The following is an 18,548-nucleotide window of genomic DNA, read 5'->3' on the forward strand; positions in this document are numbered from 1 at the left end:
CACCACAGGAGGCCACTATCCCATTAACCACCACAGGAGGCCACTATCCCATTAACCACCACAGGAGGCCACTATCCCATTAACCACCACAGGAGGCCACTATCCCATTAACCACCACAGGAGGCCACTATCCCATTAACCACCACAGGAGGCCACTATCCCATTAACCACCACAGGAGGCCACTATCCCATTAACCACCACAGGAGGCCACTATCCCATTAACCACCACAGGAGGCCACTATCCCATTAACCACCACAGGAGGCCACTATCCCATTAACCACCACAGGAGGCCACTATCCCATTAACCACCACAGGAGGCCACTATCCCATTAACCACCACAGGAGGCCACTATCCCATTAACCACCACAGGAGGCCACTATCCCATTAACCACCTCACTAACCCCCTATTCTATTAACCACCACACTGCACCCCTATGGAGAGGGAAGGCCCTGAATCTCATTGAGCCTTCCCCATCCTCTCTCTGTCTAGTCCAACCCTGCCCCACCCCCATCCCCTGATGAATTTATTCGACCAGCCTGTCAAATACGCATTCCGGAGTCATCGTGAAGGCTTTGGAAATATTTGCATAGACAAAGTACAGCTTAATTTTTAAAGAGTCCCTGAATAGTAACATAAATATTATTTTTTGACCATATATGGCCATATTAAAAGACAGCAGAGCCTCTTGGTTTACATTGGATTGCAGCAAAGGCCTGCCTTCGTACTGCTTGTCTACATCCCCTGAACCTTTCCCCCCCCCCCCCCTTATCTTGTTAACTCCTGTATTGCCTATCATCTTACTTGCTAATCTGGGACAGAAAATTGTATCAATGCTAGATTTGATACCCTTTAACCTATGTCATTTTAAGAAGTTTAACTTTTTATAGAAACAATTGATTTGGCCATTTCCCTTAGAGTATGTATGCCAAGTGAGGAGCACCAAATGTTTATGTAGATGTCTCTGAAAGTAGTCAACCTTGATGATGAAATATTTTTGAAAGATTCCTGAATGCGCCTCAAACTGATGAATGGTCGTGTAATGTGTTGTTGTGTTTAATGTTTTTATTGAAAAATAAAATAAAAATTCTCTAAAAAAAAAACTGATGAATGGTCAGAGGCGTATCTGGGTAATATAGTGCTTATGGCAATTACTGAAATTCTGCTCCCGCCTGGTCAGACACCCTGGTCCCATATTAACACCTTCTTTTCTTGCATATATGTGTTATTGTCATCAAGTAGTCACATGCCCACAAAATATTCATTAGTCACAAGCATCCAGATAAAAATGATAAAGTATAAATAAAGTAAGTAGCCACTTACCTCATGATAAACAATTTAAATAGACACATGGGTTCCAGTATGAATAGCCCCCCCCCCCCCCCCCCCCCCAGTTTAGGTAGTGAAAGGCATCCCCCTGTATAGCTGTGCAGCACGAGGGAGGAAGTGGTAAGCATGGTGCCCATGGCACAATTGAGCCTGTGGCAAGAACTGTGCCTGCAACCCTCTAGATACGCCACTGATAAGGGTATCTCCAACACAGAAGCGTAGCTATGGGAGGGCAAGGGAGGCCACATGTCTTTGGGTGCAGCAGCTGCTGCATGCGTGAGAGGGGGCTCGCTAGCCGCCCTAAAGCTGGCCACTAATGGTCCAACGGTCCAATTTCTAGCGAAAAATCGTTCGAGCCATCAAATTCTGATCAGATGAAAAATCGTTCACTACACCATCAACTAACCAATCATTGCTTCCCATCTATCATAAGCAACAAGAAAATCCAAATTTTCGTTCGACGAAAATTCATTCGGGCGACATTTTTTTTCACTCGTTCATAATCGATTGTGTCCACCAATGGAGATTATTTACAACCAATCCGATCAGAATTTCTGATCGCTCGAACGATTTTTCGCTAGAAATTGGACCGTTAGTGGCCAGCTTGAGAGTAGGTTTACACTTGTTCAAAAAACGTATCCGTGGCTCCGGTTTTTAGCCTGGATCAAAACTGAAGCCACAGAAATGTTAAAATTAGCAGCTGTCACCCCCGTCCTGGCTGCTTCCCCCTCCAGTTTGGCGCAATACCCCCAACCCCCCCTAACCACCAACACCCCCTCCCCGGCATACGTCTCCACAGACTGGAAACGTATGTTGTAAATAGATTTCAAACTAAAAACCGAGGGGAAAAAAAACGTATCAAACCGGATCCGTTTCAAACTGATACGATCTGTGACGGACGAGTGTGGACCTAGCCTAAGTGCCTCCCTTTCTCTCGCCCTACCTCTGCAGAGGAGTGCGGAAACGTTCATAACAGTAGGAGAGTCACCGGCTCAAACATTTAAGTGATGTCATCTCTCCTCTGCAGTGCGTCCTCTTTGCTAACATTGATGTTATGTGTTGAGTGACTCTGCTGTTACCAAGGAGAGTGCGCAATTCAGAGAAGAGATGACGTCATCGCTGTGGCGTTGGAGCCAGTGAGTCTTCTGCTGTTACATCTGGCTATCTGAACGGGGGAAGGAGAGCACATCTGGCTATCTATAGGGAAGCACACTGGCCATCTGAACGGGGCAGATTTTGGCTAGCTAAACATGATTTTTACATTTGGCTCCACCCATCATGTACATGCCAACATTCTGATATGTGGCCACACCAATTTTTGCATGGGAGGTCACAAAAACTGTCTTTGTCCCCGGGCGCTGAAAACCCTAGCTTCGCCTCCGCTCCAACACAGCTGATCCTGTTCAATGCCAGGTTAAAGGGGCACTACGGAGAAAAATTGTAAAATGTAAAACATATGCAAAGATAGACAAATAAGTACTTTTTTTTCCAGAGTAAAATGAGCCATAAATTACTTTTCTCCTATGTTGCTGTCACTTACAGTAGGTTGTAGAAATCTGGCAGATCCAACAGGTTTTGGACCAGCCCATCTTTTCTTGGGGGGATTCTCAGCAAGGCTTTTATTCTTTGTAAAGATATTCCCTAAAAAAGGATTTAAATAATGATACTGGCCGGCTTCCCTGCTCGCTACACAGTTGTCAGTTGGACAGATCATCTGCCATTCACTAAGTGCTTTTGAAAATAAATAAATCCCTGAGAATCCCCTATAAAGAGATGGACTAGGCCAAAACCTGTCGCTTCTGTTCGATTTTCACTACCTACTGTAATTGACAGCAACATTGGCTCTTTTTACTCTGGGAAAAAAAACGTACTTCTTATTTCTATATGTTTGCACATATTATACATTTTAAAATTTTTCGCCATAGTGCCCCTTTTAAAGGGGAACTTCAGCCTAAACAAACATACTGTTATTAAGTTACATTAATGATGTTAATTAGAATAGATAGGTAATATAATCTTTTACCCACCCTGTTTTAAAAGAACAGGCAAATGTTTGTGATTCATGGGGGCTGCCATCTTTGTCATGGGGGCAGCCATCTTTTTGGTTGAAAGGAGGTGACAGGGAGCATGAGACAGTTCTAACTGTCCTGTGTCCTGATAACCCCTCCCAGCTGCACACACTAGGCTTCAAATGTCAAATTCAAAATGTAAAAAAAAAAAAATTGCACCAAAGCAGCAGAACGAGAACAATAACATCAGAAATCCCATCATGCTGTGCACAGCATCAGGGGAAAAAAGCCCGGGCAGTTTTCTTCTGTGCAGCTAAAAATGAGGCTTGTATAAGAGAAACCAAGTTCTGATGCTATGAAACTGTTAAAGAATTACCAGACCTTTTCAGTGCTGCTGAGTCGATTTTTAGTCTGGAGGTTCACTTTAAGGATTTTCTTTTTTCACTGACTCTCTCATTGTTCTCCCGCAGAGTTCGCAGAGTTTATGGAACCGCTTGTCAGTGCTTCTAAACCTTTTGCCATCCGCATCCAAAATCCAGGAATCTGGTAAGGAGAGCTCCCCAGTAATGCTGTATCCTATCTGTATAACGTGTCTGCATTGTCCACACAGGAATTACTGTATATACCTATAACATTAGGAAAAAAAAAATATCTATCTCTATCTATCTCTATCTCACTACCAGCTTGCCTTCCAGTGTAAAGGGGGACTGTAATGAAAATATTAATTTTATTATTTGTATTTATAAAGCGCCAACATATTATTCAGCACTGCACAATTGATAAATGGGTTAAAGGGACACTTAAGTCATCCCAAAAAAATGAGTTTTACTCACCTGGGGCTTCCATTAGCCCCCTGCAGCAGTCCGGTGCCCTTGCAGCCTCGCTCCGATCCTCTTGTCCCCGCCGGCGGCTACTTCCGGTTTCGGTGACAGGCACAGACAGGCTGGGAACGCGAGTGATTCTTCGCGTCCCCGGCCACAATAGCGGCCTGTATGCTGCTATAGCATATATCATATACCATATAGCAGCATACAGGGCGCTATTGCGGCCGGGAACGCGAAGAATCACTCGCGTTCCCGGCCTGTCGGCTCCTGTCGCCGAAACCGGAAGTGGCTGCCGGCGGGGCCAGGAGGATCGGAGGGAGACTGCGTGGGCACCGGACAGCTGCAGGGGACTATTGGAAGCCCAGGTGAGTAAAAGTCATTTTTTTGGATGACTTAAGTGACCCTTTAACCACTTGCCGACTGCTTAATGCAGGATGGTGGCAGCAGAGAGGCTCTGTTGTTCCTCAGCGATGCCATATATGTGTCATCACGCGAGGAGCGAAATCTGATACGAGATCGCACGAGCATGCATCCCGTCACTGCACGAAGTCATCAGCCTGTCAGCCAGCGATTGGCACTGGCAGGCTGTTTATTTAGGTAAATGTTTATATAGCGCTGACATCTTCCTCTTCTGCAGCGCTCCTGTTTTGTCACTAACTGTCCCTCAGAGCGGCTCACAATCTAATCCCTACAATAGTCATGTGTATGTGTCGTGTATATATCTTAGTTTAGGGCCAATTAACTTATGTGTAATTTTTTTTTTTTTTTTTTTTTTTTTTTTTTTATAAAATTTCGGGCCTTTTTTAATCAAAATATTAACCACAGATAGCAACAGCAGCAATCAAATACCTGCAAAAAAAATTCATTTGGGTACTAAGTTGTATAACCGAGCAATAAACCGTTAAAGTTGTGAAGTGCCAAATTGTAAATAATGGCCTGGCCATGGGGGGGGGGGGGGGGGGGGGGAGGGGGTAATAAGCCTGTGGGGCTCAAGTGGTTAACATACAAGGTAGGACATACAAAGAGCTCCCAACAAAACAAGATCATGCAAATGGTTTGGTAACAGTAGTTCAGTATCTTTGGTCAAAATAGAGACTGTTCTAGTCCGCAAGAGTGGCAGATACTGAGAATGCATAATCAAGCTGGAAACACTAGGGGGAGGGCCCTGCCTGCGAACACGCGCAGGAGATGTGGGCGCAGCGCAGGAGATTTGGGCGCAGCCGGCGCCACCATAGGCCGTAATAGGAATTACAGCTACAGCGGCGCACAGTCAGTAACTTCAGAAGTTACTTTTAAAACATAATAATTCTGGAAGCCGAATTATTTCCTCCCCCACTATCCACGTGGACCTGGGATGTGGAATAGTATTTAACGCCGCCGGGACTTGTGCAGCAGCAGGATAAGCCATATACCGGCTGTATCCTGTGCACCAGTCTCCCGGCGCCATTATCTCTCGTATGCCCTGCCTGAGGCTGTAATGAATAGAATTGTTGAGGACAATACAGGATTATTTGGGGGTTGAGTTTGACTTTTTTTTTTTTTTTTTTTGAATATAAATGGTGTCTTATTCTTTTAATCCTTGTACCCTCTGTCATTACACACAAGGCCCTTTGTGTCTTGTTGCTGTAATGCCTAATACACAGGGTACGATTTTTCTGTGCGATAGATGGATCCGATAAAATCCGTCATGTCCGATATTGCTCCCGATTTGTTTTCAAGCTCGATTAGCAGTGAATGTAAAAAAGATAAGAAAAACCATTGTAGATAAGAGAATCGAGTGCGGAATCATGCGGGAAAATTGATCGGGTCGCAAAATCGCCCGGAAAATCTTACTTTGTGTACCCAGCAGGGCTGTGGAGTTGGAGTCGGGGCAATTTTGGGCACCCGGAGTCAGTTTGAGTCGGAGTCGTGGTTTCATAAACTGAGGAGTCGGAGTCGGAAGATTTTTGTACCGACTCCACAGCCCTGGTACCCAGCATAACATAGCTGTAAATAACTGGATGTTTTAGACAAGCCAAGGAACATGTATATCATGCTTTTCTCTAGGCGAACACAAAGCGCCAGAGCCGCAGCCACAAGGGTGCAGGCAACCAGGACTATTAGGGAGCCTTGCCCAGAGACTCCTCACGGTTTTATATACTGGTTTGAGCCAGGATTCGAACCCTTGTCAAGCGGCTCAAATCCCACATGAAAGGCAGCAGCCTTACCAGTCCGCTGTCCAGGTTTAGTGTTGTAGTTCAGGCTGTACTTCCCTCTCTCTTGTCAGGAGTGTCCCTGTGCAACGAGTTGCATAGCTTGCTGCAGGGCGCAGAGCAGGCAGACGTGACGCAACACCTGCTGCTGCCAGAAGATGCCGCTCTCCGGAATCTGCCTCCCCTGAAGGCCGCACACCGCAAGTTCAACTTCGAGAAGGAAAGACCCGATCTCTCTGTCCTGGAAGAGGTAACTCATCGCTCTGCAGCTGTTCAGCCTCTGACTCTGTGAAACTGTACTATTAATAGTGGCAATTTCCTTGAATCGTATGATGATACAAATTACACAGCCAAGCGAGGGAACTGCAAAGTTTAGAGCTGGGGGTCAAGAAGAGGTTAAAGGGAACCTGAGTTACAGAGCAAGCTCATGGTGAACCAGAACTCCAAGGAGTGTGTAAGGGGCAATAAAGGACCAAAAAGCCCTCTTACTAAAATGCTATGGAAAACAAGTTTGCCTTCTTAACCACTTAAAGGGAACCAGAGACGAAGCACCCTTATGTATTTTACCATATATATCAATGGGAACATGACAGTAAACACCTACCCTTCTCTCGGTTTCATTCTTCTCTGCTAAATCTGCCTGTTATCAGCCCTGATAAGAATCCCCGACTGAGAATTTTCCCGGAATGATTATAGCTGAGTCAGTTTTCTGTGATGTCTTTTCAAGCCCAAGTCTGCCCCCTTGTGGCTCCGCTTCCTGCTATTTATCTTTGAAGCAGCAAATCAGAGCCACAAGGGGGCAGGCTTGGGCTTGAAAAGACATCACAGAAGACTGACTCAGCTATAATCATTTCGGGAAAAGCTAGACTGAATGCTCAGTCGGGATTCTTATCAGAGCCGATAACAGGCAGATTTAGCAGAGAAGAATGAAACAGAGAGCAGGGTAGGTGTTTACTGTCATGTTCCCATTGATATATGGTAAAATACATGAGGAAGCTTAGACTCTGGTTCTCTTTAAGTACCAGCAGTCTCTGCCCCCTTAAGGACCAGAGACCGCTGGTACCTGAAAAGGACGAATCGCCGCACATACCCGCCGTCCACGCCGCACACTGGGAACCACAGGCCACCCATTCTGCTCTCTCTATGATAGCAGAGTTCCTGTGAGCCGGTGAGGAGCTTTTTTCATTGGTTCCTGACCCTGTCTATCAGTGTAAGCCAATGGGAGTTGCTTACATTGATCAACATGGCCAGGAGCCAATTAATTTCCTTACCTGCTCACAGGGCTCTGTCGTCATAGAGACGAGTGAGCTGCGGCGGGGAGATTGCAGTGAGATCGGTGGGAGCTACGAGAACACGTGACGGTGATGTGAAATCTACACCCTGCCAGCCACATCCGCATCAAAATAGGGCGTAGATTTCAAATGGCGCTTTCCATAACGGGTTAAAACAGAAGGCATTTGTGATTATTCAGATCGGAGGGAGCATATGAGGTCTCCCATAATGCATCACTGCTGAATATGCAAATCATCCCTTTGTTGTCCCTGTAAGCTAAATACACCTCCAGATCCGCTGGAATGCAGTGATGTGTCAGAACCTGAGGTGTGTGGGGTATGGAGGCTGCTATATTTCCTGACACAGGCGGCTGTCTGCTTGATCCTCTGTCTCTCTAATACAGAACAAGCTGCAGATCAGGGGCTCTGACTACATTTGCTGCATGTTTATTTCTGGGACACGACTGATGCCAGAAGATCAGCAGGGCTGCCAGCCCATTAATATTGTATAAAAGGAAATAAATATGGCAGCCTCCATATCCCTCTTACATTGGGTTCCCTTTAACATCAAGGAAAGAGGGGTGGATAGGATGAGACATCAGAAGAGCATTAACACTTTCCAACCCCATTTCTGGCTCACCCATCCCAGCACTTACTATTTTACAGTATGATTACTTACTTACTGTATGATTTATCGCTGTAGTTGGCGGTTCGGCTGGAGTTTGGATTTATAATGAACGCTGGGTGTGTTCTCTATGCAGCGAGGCAGGGGTGTGTGATGTGCAGGACTGGCTGGGCGGGGGTGGCAGATAATTTGGCTTCTGTATGATGTAGCGTTTGGCGGTTTGGGTTTATCACTAATGCTGGGTGTTCTCTCTCTGCAGTCCGTCGTGCGCAGCTGGTACATCCGCAGCTTCGGCCACTTCCTGACTCGCCTCCAGGGGAACGTCCTGCAGTTCAACCCGGAGCTGGGAATGTTTACCAGCATCGCTGAGTCCCAGCAGGACAACATCCTCCACCAGGCGCAGGCCCAGTTCCGCATGGTGCGTATCTCTGCTGCCGGCTGCCTGTCCGTGGGGCGCTTCCTGCCTGGCCGGGGATAATGATGCTGGGAGGGGAGGAATAGGCGTGGCAGTTGCCGGACCGCATGCTTCCAGTCACCAGATTATGACAAGCCTTATTTCAAGCACTTAAGGCTCATACACACATCAGACCATAGTCTTTGGAAAATGAAAGATCACAGACCAATTTTACCCCCTTCCATGTAGTATGAGAGCCATACTCTACACAGTCTATTCTATGGAGCTGAACTCCCCATGAGACAGAAATCTTTGCAAGATGCTGCACACAAAGATGCTGTATAGACACACAAGATCAGTATCTGCAAAAGATCCGTTCCTGCAAAATGCATTCAAAGTCTATGAGATCTGCAGATCATCATACACACCTTGTTTAACTGACATTCATCTGCAGATCAGATCCACCAGGATGGATTTTCAGATCTGCAGATGATTGTCTGATCTGCAGATGAATGTCAGTTAAACAAGGTGTGTATGATGATCTGCAGATCTCAGACTATGAATACAAGACTTTGATGTGGAGTTCAGCTCCATAGAATAGACTGTGAAGGTATGGCTCTCATACTACATGGAAGGGGGTAACATTGGTCTGTGATCTTTCATTTTCCAAAGACTATGGTCTGATGTGTGTATGAGCCTTTACCCTTGTTCTCATGTACGAGGAGAGATTACTACAGTGTCTTCCTATGGGAGAATGCGGTGTTACTATTTCAGTCTGCAGTAATGATTTGAGCAGTGGGAAAAGTGAAGCAGCTTTTTAGACATGCCTAGAGTCCCACGCATACACTGCATTTAAAGAGGCCCTGTAGTGAAAATAACATGAACACTTTTTTTTCAATATTTATTTATTGATTTAGTCAGTGTTTGCCCCATTGTAAAATCTTTCCTCTTCCTGATTTACATTCTGAAATGTATCATTTGTGGTGACATCTTTAGTTCTGCCAGGAATGTCCGTTACTGAGAGATCTATGCATAAAGGGAGATACTGCTTGCTTGTCAGTTGGAAAAAGCTGTTATTTCCCACAATGCAACGAGGTTCACAGACTGCAAACCATCAGGGCCATGGTCATGACATCACATTGTGGGAGGGGTTTCACCACAATATCAGCCACACAGACCCTCTGATGGTCAATTTTGAAAACAGGTGAGGATTTCTTGTGTGAAAGGGGGTATCAGCTACTGATTGGGACAGTGATCTGCAAACTTGTCTCTCCAGCTGTTAAGGAACTACAAGTCCCACAATGCATTTATGAATCATGACTGTGGCTGTCAGACTCCTGCAATGCGTTGTGGGACTTGTAGTTCCTTAACAACTGGAGAGCCAAGTTTGCAGATCACTGCATTGGGATGAAGTTTAATCCTTGGTTACAGTTTTCTCTTTAGAGATGCCCTGTAGTGACACATAGTAGAATGCAGTAAATTATTCAGGATACCCACTTTTATAGCAATTTTTCTGGTTTCAACATCATAAACACTCCCTATATCTATATATTGGTATGTAGCCCCGCCCTCCCAGTGATGTCACAGCCTAGGCTGTTTAGCTATGTGGAATTCTCCTTGAGCACTCTGGGTCACCAGGCAATGTTTTTACAGGAAAATAAAAATGGGCATCCTGAATTGACTGCATGCTACTATATGCCATTAGAGTGCCTTAAAGTGAACCAGAGACGAAGCACCTTTGTGTATTTTACCATATATATCAGTGGGAACATTAGATAAAACATCTACCCTGATCTCTGTTTCATCCTCACTGCTCAGCCTGCTTGTTATCAGCCCTGAGAAAATCCCCGACTGAGCATTCAGTCTGGCTTTGCTCAGGAATCATTATAGCTGAGTCATTATAGCAGATCCAGCAGGGGGGAAGGTTTGGGCTTGAAAAGACATCAGAGAAGACAGACTTAGCTGTAATGATTCCTGAGCAAAGCCAGACTGGTCAGTCAGGGATTTTATCAGGGCTGATTAGAAGCAGGCTGAGCAGTGAAGAATGAAACAGAGAGCAGGGTAGGTGTTTTCTGTAATGTTCCCACTGATATATATGGTAAAATACAAGAGGGTGCTTAGTCTCTGGTTCACTTTATACTGTAAGACTTCAGTGTTTTGTAGTACTTGTGATAATCAACCTTCTGTAACCTCTAAGCGCTACTTTCAACTAGCACCTGGCTGTCGGAGCATCTACAGACCACCAAGGGTTCATTGTGTGACTAATAAATGTTCAAGGGGTGGGGCTGAGGTCAGAAGGGGCGGGTCTTACGTTCAGGCTGCTGTCCATTCTGATGAGAAACATGTGGTTTCTGCATTTGATGGTGGAAAGATGTGACGGCTCTCGCATTCTGTATCTCCTCAGGCCCAGGAAGAAGCTCGCCGGAACCGACTCATGAGGGACATGGCTCAGCTCAGGCTCCAGGTATGCCTCCAGTACAGTGACCCCTTGCTTATCTCTGCCTTTTAATGTTATCGCATTACTTTCACTGGTCTGACGCAAACACCCCTTCTCCATGAATCATGAGGGGAGGGGGGAATCTCTCGCTCTACATCTGTTAACCCTCTGTTAACACAGATGACAGGTCTCACTAGCTTAACCTCCTCCAGCTCGGGGTAACCTGCGCAGGAGGATTTCTCAGGCCTCGCTGGGCCGATTTTCACAATTTTTTTTTTTTTATTGCACGAGGCTAGCACTTTGCTAGCTGCGTGCATATTTCGATAACGATCTAGCTCATCCGTTGTTAGACTTAATGGTCGTTGGCTGCTTTTTTTTTAAACGATGGTCGTTTGAAATGATCGGGGAACAATCGTTTCAAACGACTATAGTTGCATGTGTGTACGCACCTTCACGCAGCTGTAGTTTTGTCTCCCTGAATGAGCTGTTCAGCCTTTGAGGGTTGGCTGTCTGAGGAGAATAATGCATTGACCTGCGCACAGCTAGCAGGCTGAAATGCATCTATCTGCAGCATAAATAAACATTCTTGTGTGTGTGTGTGTGTGTGTGTGTGTGTGTGTGTTTTTCTTTATTGTAGTCTGTAGTCTTCGCATAACAGCTTTTGCCTCTGATATTTAACATGAAAAACAAAATGCTTACACAGCTACTTGGACATAATTTACATTGTCATTTAACAACACTTGGTTTTTGATAGTTGCCCTTTAAATTTGCATGCTAGCCAGATAAATTGGCATCTCAGTGACGGTCCCCAGTGACAGATCTACACAAACAGCAGCTGTATATACAGAGGGACTTTTGGAAGATTTGCCATTCATAAAGCTGATCTGACGTGTCTGTTTGCGGTTGTACTGTAATCCAAAAATAGCATCTTATAAATAGTCCAGACTAGTATTTCCATCAATCTCCTTTCCTTTACAACACATTATATAGCTGCCTTCAACATATTCTAGTGTTTCAATCAACCACTATATCTTATAACGAATGCTGCCCCCCTTGTTTATTCACTTACTATGCTCTGCTCATGCCACTTGCTATTTTTGTCAGGATTTGGTGGGAAATTATCATTTGATATGGTGCTTAAAGAGACACTGAAGCGAGACTAAATCTCGCTTCAGCTCTCATTTATAGCAGGGGCACGTGTGCCCCTGCTAAAACGCCGCTATCCCGCAGCTGCACGAGGGTCCCTTCACCCCAACCCACCCCCCGCAAAAGATGGTCGGAAAGTTGGTCGTACATTTCTTTCTTCCTGGAGGCAGGGCTAACGGCTGCAGCCCTGCCTCCCAGCGCCGTCTATTAGACGCGCATCGCCGCCTCTCCCCCGCCCCTCTCAGTGAAGGAAGACTGAGAGGGGCGGGGGAGAGGCGGAGATATGTGCTGACAGACGCGCGTGGGGCAGGGCTGCGGCGGTTAGCCCTGCCACAACCAGGAAGCGCTCCCCCGCTGTACGGAGGGGATTTGGGGGGACAGGGACCCCCGTTAAGCCGCGGGATAGCGGCGTTTTAGCAGGGGCACAAGTGCCCCTGCTATGAGGTCTGAAGCGAGATCTATTCTCGCTTCAGACTCTCTCTTTAACCACTTCTCTACCACAGGTTTTTTTCCCCTTTAAAAGCTCTTCCCATTCATTCAGTAATAACTTTATCACTAATTATCACACTGAAATGATCTATACATTATTTTTGCGGGAAAAACTAGTCTTTCTTTGGGCAGTATTTTATGCTAAGAATTATATTATTTTATATGGATTTGTCAGGGAAGAAGGAAAAAAATGAAAAAAAATCACCATTTCTCAGCTTTCAGCCATTGCAGTTTAAAAAATAAAATGTGCTGTTGTAGATAAAACACACATTTTATTTGCCCAATTGTCCCGGTTATTACAATGTTTAAATTGTGTCCCTAGTACAAAGTATGGCGATAATATTTTATTTTGGGTTAGGGGTGAAGGAGTTTAAAAAATAATGAAAATGTATTTAATTTTTTTATGTACCGTAAGTGAATAATGGTGTATTTGGAAGTAGTTTTACTTTTTGGCCACAAGATGGTGCTATACGTACTCAGTTTTCTAAAAATAGAAAACAGAACCAAATATTTACATGTGTTTATAGGTGTTTGTAAACAAGGACGTAGAAAAGCGTGGCAGAAGTTGCTAAGTGGTTAATGTAACTACTGATGGAAAGTGACTTTGGCACGCACAAACGTGATTTAGGCCTCATTCACAACTATACCCACTGCCGTGCACATTTCAGCAGCACATATGGTGTGCGACACGTAGGAACGTCAGAAGTAGGTTAGGGTTAATAAATTGCTTCCGCCAATTTTTTTTTTTCTTTGTATTTATTTGTAGTTGAGGGCTATGAAATGCTGAGTTGAATGCAGTTTTTCTGCAAAGATATGCAGCGTGGAAACGGACCAGTACAATTCAGAAGCTGCTGCATTTTATTGGTCCACGTCTGAGCTGCATACTTTTGCAAAGAAACAGCATAAACTTGAATTGTTGGGGTGCCATTGACTGTTACTAGATATTTGTAACCAAATGCGTCATTGTGTGTTCTTGCGTGGAGTGGTTTTGCGATGTTATGGCTCTTATTATTCTCAGTAACGTTGACTACATAATATTCGCACTAATTTGGATTATTGGTGGAATGCTTATTTGATTGGAATTTACACATCCACTTCCACAGTCATCTGTGGTGCTAACTTATTTATTTTCTTTCTTGATTGATTGCAGTTGGAGGTATCACAGCTGGAGGGCACACTTCAGCAGCCCAAATCACAGTCCGCCATGTCTCCATACCTTATCCCAGACACTCAGGCCCTCTGCCAACATCTGGGAATCATCCGGCAGCTGGCAAACAGCGGGCGCTTCATCATCATCATCCCACAAACTGGTAAGAGGAATGGTGAACTTCCATGTTTAACGTAGAACTAAATATTCCTGGCAGATCCCTGCAAAATTCAATGTGCAGTATTGTATACTCTGTAATGTGCTGCAGGAGATTTCAGTTCCATATAAATAATAATAATAGGGTAGGACATTAGGCTATGACTATGGTAGGATTAGATTGTAAGCTCCTCTGAGGACAGTCAGTGACATGACTATGTTCTCTGTAATGTGCTGCAGAAGATGTCAGTGCTATATAAATACATAATAATAATATGGTAGGACATTAGACTACAACTATGGTAAGATTAGATTGTGAGCTCCTCTGAGGACAGTCAGTGACATGACTATGTACTCTGTAATGTGCTGCAGGAGATGTCAGTGCTATATAAATACATATTACAGTACCCTTTTTTTGTCTTTTAGAAATGTTTTGCATCCTTTACCGATACTTATGGTGGTGGTTTTTTTTTTTTCATTTGTATAGTACTTCAATAAACCTTTCTATAAAAAAAAAAATCTTGTGATGTCTTCGCAGTAATGGTAGCATGCCATAGACTTGAAAACGGCTGGAGGATTGTAGGAGACGTAGGCGCTAATGTTTACTTCCTGTCCACCTACAGTTATCGATGGGTTAGATTTTCTAAAGAAGGAAAATGCTGGCGCTCGTGACGGGATCCGTTACTTGGAGGCAGAGTTTAAGAAAGGAAATCGGTAAGCTTTGTGTCATTGGAGTCTGTTTTGAGGGGGCGGGGTGTGTTGTGAAGGGGCGGGACTTGTCAGTAACTGGGTCTTTGCTCGCTGCAGGTACATCCGCTGCCAGAAGGAGGCGGGGAAGAGCTTTGAGCGGACGAAGCTGAAGCGGCAGGATGTTGATGCCTGGTAAGACAACGGTTTCCCTCTCTGGTGATTCTGGTCTCTGCTTGTTTCAGACTCGCCTGGATCTTTCTATTTCAGCCTCTTGCAGAGCTCTGTTCTTATAGAATATGATGAAAATCTCGCCCATCTTTGGATACCCGGCTTGCACGCTGCCTTGTACATTGTTTATTCTCTATCCTTTAGCTGTTGAGGGCAGGGCTCTCTCCCTTTTTGTTTCTTGCCATTGCTGTGCCTTTTGTTAGACACGATATATTAGTCAATGTGACATTTATGCTACCACTGAAGCAGGTAATTTGGCCTCTGAAGGCTCCTGGGAAGTTTTTGTATGCTGCCATAGGTGCCCATATGTCTAATTGGAGATTTCAAGCCCGCTATTTGTACTCGCAGTTAGTATAACCGGCAGCCCTGGTGCCCGCTATTCCTATTGCCTTTCAGCGCCTGATAAAAATGGCATGCTGCAGGGATGCCGGTGTGACTATCTGTGGGGATTGTGATAGGAATCGATTAGGGTTAGGCATCGGTTGGGGGTGGTCAGTTAAAGTGAGGCATTGGCTGTGGGGTCGGTTAGGTATCGGTTGGAGAAGTGGCGTTAGGGCTAGGCATCAGTTGGGGGGTTGGTTAGGGTTAGGCCTCGGTTGGGGGGGGGGGGGGGGTCGGTGGCGTGCGTTAGGCATCGGTTGCAGGTGTTGGTTACAGTTACACAGGGTAAAGCACGTCTGGGGAGGCACCCAAAAATAGTATTATGAGGATGAACACATTCTAATAAAAGGAGGTCTCATACCTCCAATGAAGACTCACGTTGGTGAAAAAAGGAGTCTTTATTTAAAAGAAAAACGGTTATACTGTAGACAACGCGTTTCACGGGACTCAGCCCGCTTCCTCAGGTCAATACAAACCGATAACCTTAACTACAAGTCGTGTGGTGCGAGGGCGCCTTAGAAAAACTGGTTAGTTAAGTTATTGGTTAGAGTTAGGCATCAGTTTGGGGGGGGATCGGCTAGGGTTAGGCGTCAGTTGGTGTGTGGGGGGGGGGGGTGGTTAAGGTTAGGCATTGGTTTTGGAGAGTCGCTTTAAGTATTGGTTGAAGAGGGGGGGACAGTTAGGGCTAGGCGTTGGTGACGGTGTCATGGATGTAGGGTAGAGACCTCCTCTATTACTCTGCCGTGCCCACTGCATGTATATACTAACAGATAGTGAGGCAGTGTTCTGATTATACCTCGCTCTGCTCCTTCCAGGCACCTCTATAAGATTCTGGATAGCTGCAAGCAGCTGACAGTGTCACAGGGCAGCAATGAGGAGGAGACTGCGGGAATGGTCACCATTATAACCGGCTTCCAGTTTGAGGACCCAGAATGTTTCTCCTCTGCCATGCAGGTGCGTAAGATCCCTGAGCCGTATGTACTGTGTGTATGGAGCAAATTATACTGTTGGGTCCATATATACTTTGTTTCTAGTTTTGGTTCTGTACATTACCACAATGAATTTTTCATGAAACAACTCGGATGCAATTGAAGTGGAGACTTTCAACTTTAATTCAGTGTGGTGAACTAAACAATTGCATAAAAAAGTGAGGCAACTAAAGCATTTTTTGTAACGCAATCCCTTCATTTCTGGGGCTCAAAAGTAATTAGACAATTGACTCGAAGGCTATTTCATGGGCAGGTGTGGGCAAGTCCATCACTATGTCATTATCAGTTAAGCAGATAAAAGGTCTGGGGTTGGTTTGAGGCGTGGTGCTTGCATGTGGAAGCTTTTGCGACAAGATTTTGCTCCGGGCGCACTCTGCTCATCATACACGCGCACCACGCGGTTGCCTAGTAACATGGCCACGTGTATGTTGCCTGACGTCATACGTGCGCGTGTTACTAGGCAACCTCATGGGGTGTGTGTGTGTGTATGGAGAGTGAAGTGCGCCCGGAGCCTGCGGGGACAAGTGCAGGTGCCATGAGACCAACTGTGGGAATAAAATGTCGCATTGTCGGTCGGCATGCATTTGGCGGCACCGATTTTTTAATTGAATCGGATGGTCGATCGGCCGCCAAGTCGCCTGATGTATGGCTACCTTAACTAACTTAATCCCCCCCTTCCTTTGAAGAGTTTACACAATTACCTTCTGGCTTACTTAATGTGAACCAGAGACAAAGCACCCTCATGTATTTTACCATATAGATCAGTGGGAACATTAGAGAAAACACCTACCATGCCCTCTGTTTCATTCTTCACTGATCAGCCTGCTCCTTATCAGCCCAGATAAAATCCCCGACTGAGCATTCAGTCTGGCTTTGCTCAGGAATCATCATAGCTGAGTCTGTCTTCTCTGATGTCTTTTCAAGCCCAAGCCTGCCCCCTTCCGGCTTTGCTATAATGACTGAGCTATAATGATTCCTGAGCAAAGCCAGTCTGAATGCTCAGTTGGGGATTTTATCAGGGCTGATAACAAGCAGGCTAAGCAATGAAGAATGAAACAGAGCAGGGTAGGCATTTTCTCTAATGTTCCCACTGATATATATGGTAAAATACGAGAGTGCTTCGTCCTGTAGATGCTCTTTTTTTTTTTTTTTTTATGAGGTGCTAAGGCAGTAACCTGCTGTAGGCTAGTCACGTTGATAAATCCCCGTTGTAACGTTGTTTTGTGTTGTCTCAGTCTGCCCTGCAGGCCGCCACAAGCTCCAATATCGAGATCAAGAACATCCTAGATTTCTACAAGCAGTGGAAGGAGATGGGTTGAAGGTCCAGAGGTGTGAAAGGTGATGGCAATTTGTGAAAGAAATCCAAACACGACCTTTACACTTCCTCCTGAGCCGACACGGCGTTCCAAATGGTGACCATTTGGGAAAAAAACCTAAAAATGCAACCAAACGGCAAAAGATCTTAACCAGCAAGCTTGGAATCTAAAGTAACATCATTTTTTGGTATGTCTTGCACAAAACAACGGAGCTGCCGGCATCTCTGAGGGATGGTGGCAGATCTGCAGTCTCGGGTAACAGAAGCATGTCCATCCGAGGCTGGAAGAGGAAGTTCGGTGTCCATCTCCTGCTGTGTGAGCTTGGTGTTTGTCATGTGGCCTCGTGGTCTCAGACTTCCATCTTCCAGGCTTCTGGCTGATCTGACCGGACCGTGACCAGATTCTTTTCTCTTGTGTAGTGTGGTGATCGGACAGCGTCCTACTTTCCCGAACGCTCTACCCTGCTTGTTCCCAGATCCTTCCTCACCCTTCCCTCTCCTCATCCTGTATCCTCCCATCCGAATACCCAGCATCTCGCTACCCACGCCTCCCGCTATCCCAAATGCCCTGGTTTCTCTACTTATGTTCATGTCGAATGATTTTCCCACCGAGCGGAATAAAATAAAGAAAACCAGAGCTTTTATCTTACATGAGTGGAGAAATGAGATGTTTTTATTAAGTGGTGTCCGGGGTGGGAATATATTAACCCTTAAAGGGAACCTTAACTGAGAGTGATATGGATGTTTCCTGTTAAACAATACCAGTTGCCTGGCAGTCCAGATGATCTCTGTGGCGGCAATAGTGGCTGAATCACACCCTGAAACAAGCATGCAGCTAATCCAGTCTGACTTCAGTCAGAGCACCTGATCTGCATGCTTGTTCCGGGGCTGTGGCTAAAAGTATTAGAGACACAGGATCAGCAGG

General features: G+C 45.4%; 1 protein-coding gene across 1 annotated transcript in view; it reads left to right on the plus strand.

Moving 5' to 3' along the window:
- SMG5 (SMG5 nonsense mediated mRNA decay factor) overlaps positions 1-18,272 on the plus strand; it is a 93,376-nt gene extending 75,104 nt beyond the window's left edge. Inside the window, exons 15-23 of the mRNA XM_068252170.1 lie at positions 3,810-3,885; positions 6,430-6,605; positions 8,511-8,669; positions 11,050-11,109; positions 13,868-14,027; positions 14,644-14,734; positions 14,828-14,902; positions 16,135-16,273; positions 17,544-18,272. Of these exons, the coding sequence (XP_068108271.1) occupies positions 3,810-3,885; positions 6,430-6,605; positions 8,511-8,669; positions 11,050-11,109; positions 13,868-14,027; positions 14,644-14,734; positions 14,828-14,902; positions 16,135-16,273; positions 17,544-17,627 (1,020 nt within the window). The 3' untranslated portion in view covers positions 17,628-18,272. The remainder of the gene's footprint in view (positions 1-3,809; positions 3,886-6,429; positions 6,606-8,510; positions 8,670-11,049; positions 11,110-13,867; positions 14,028-14,643; positions 14,735-14,827; positions 14,903-16,134; positions 16,274-17,543) is intronic.
- The last annotated feature ends 276 nt before the right edge of the window (positions 18,273-18,548 follow it).

The sequence above is a fragment of the Hyperolius riggenbachi genome, chromosome 9 (assembly GCF_040937935.1).
Source record: "Hyperolius riggenbachi isolate aHypRig1 chromosome 9, aHypRig1.pri, whole genome shotgun sequence".
NCBI classification, from domain to species: Eukaryota; Metazoa; Chordata; class Amphibia; order Anura; family Hyperoliidae; genus Hyperolius; species Hyperolius riggenbachi.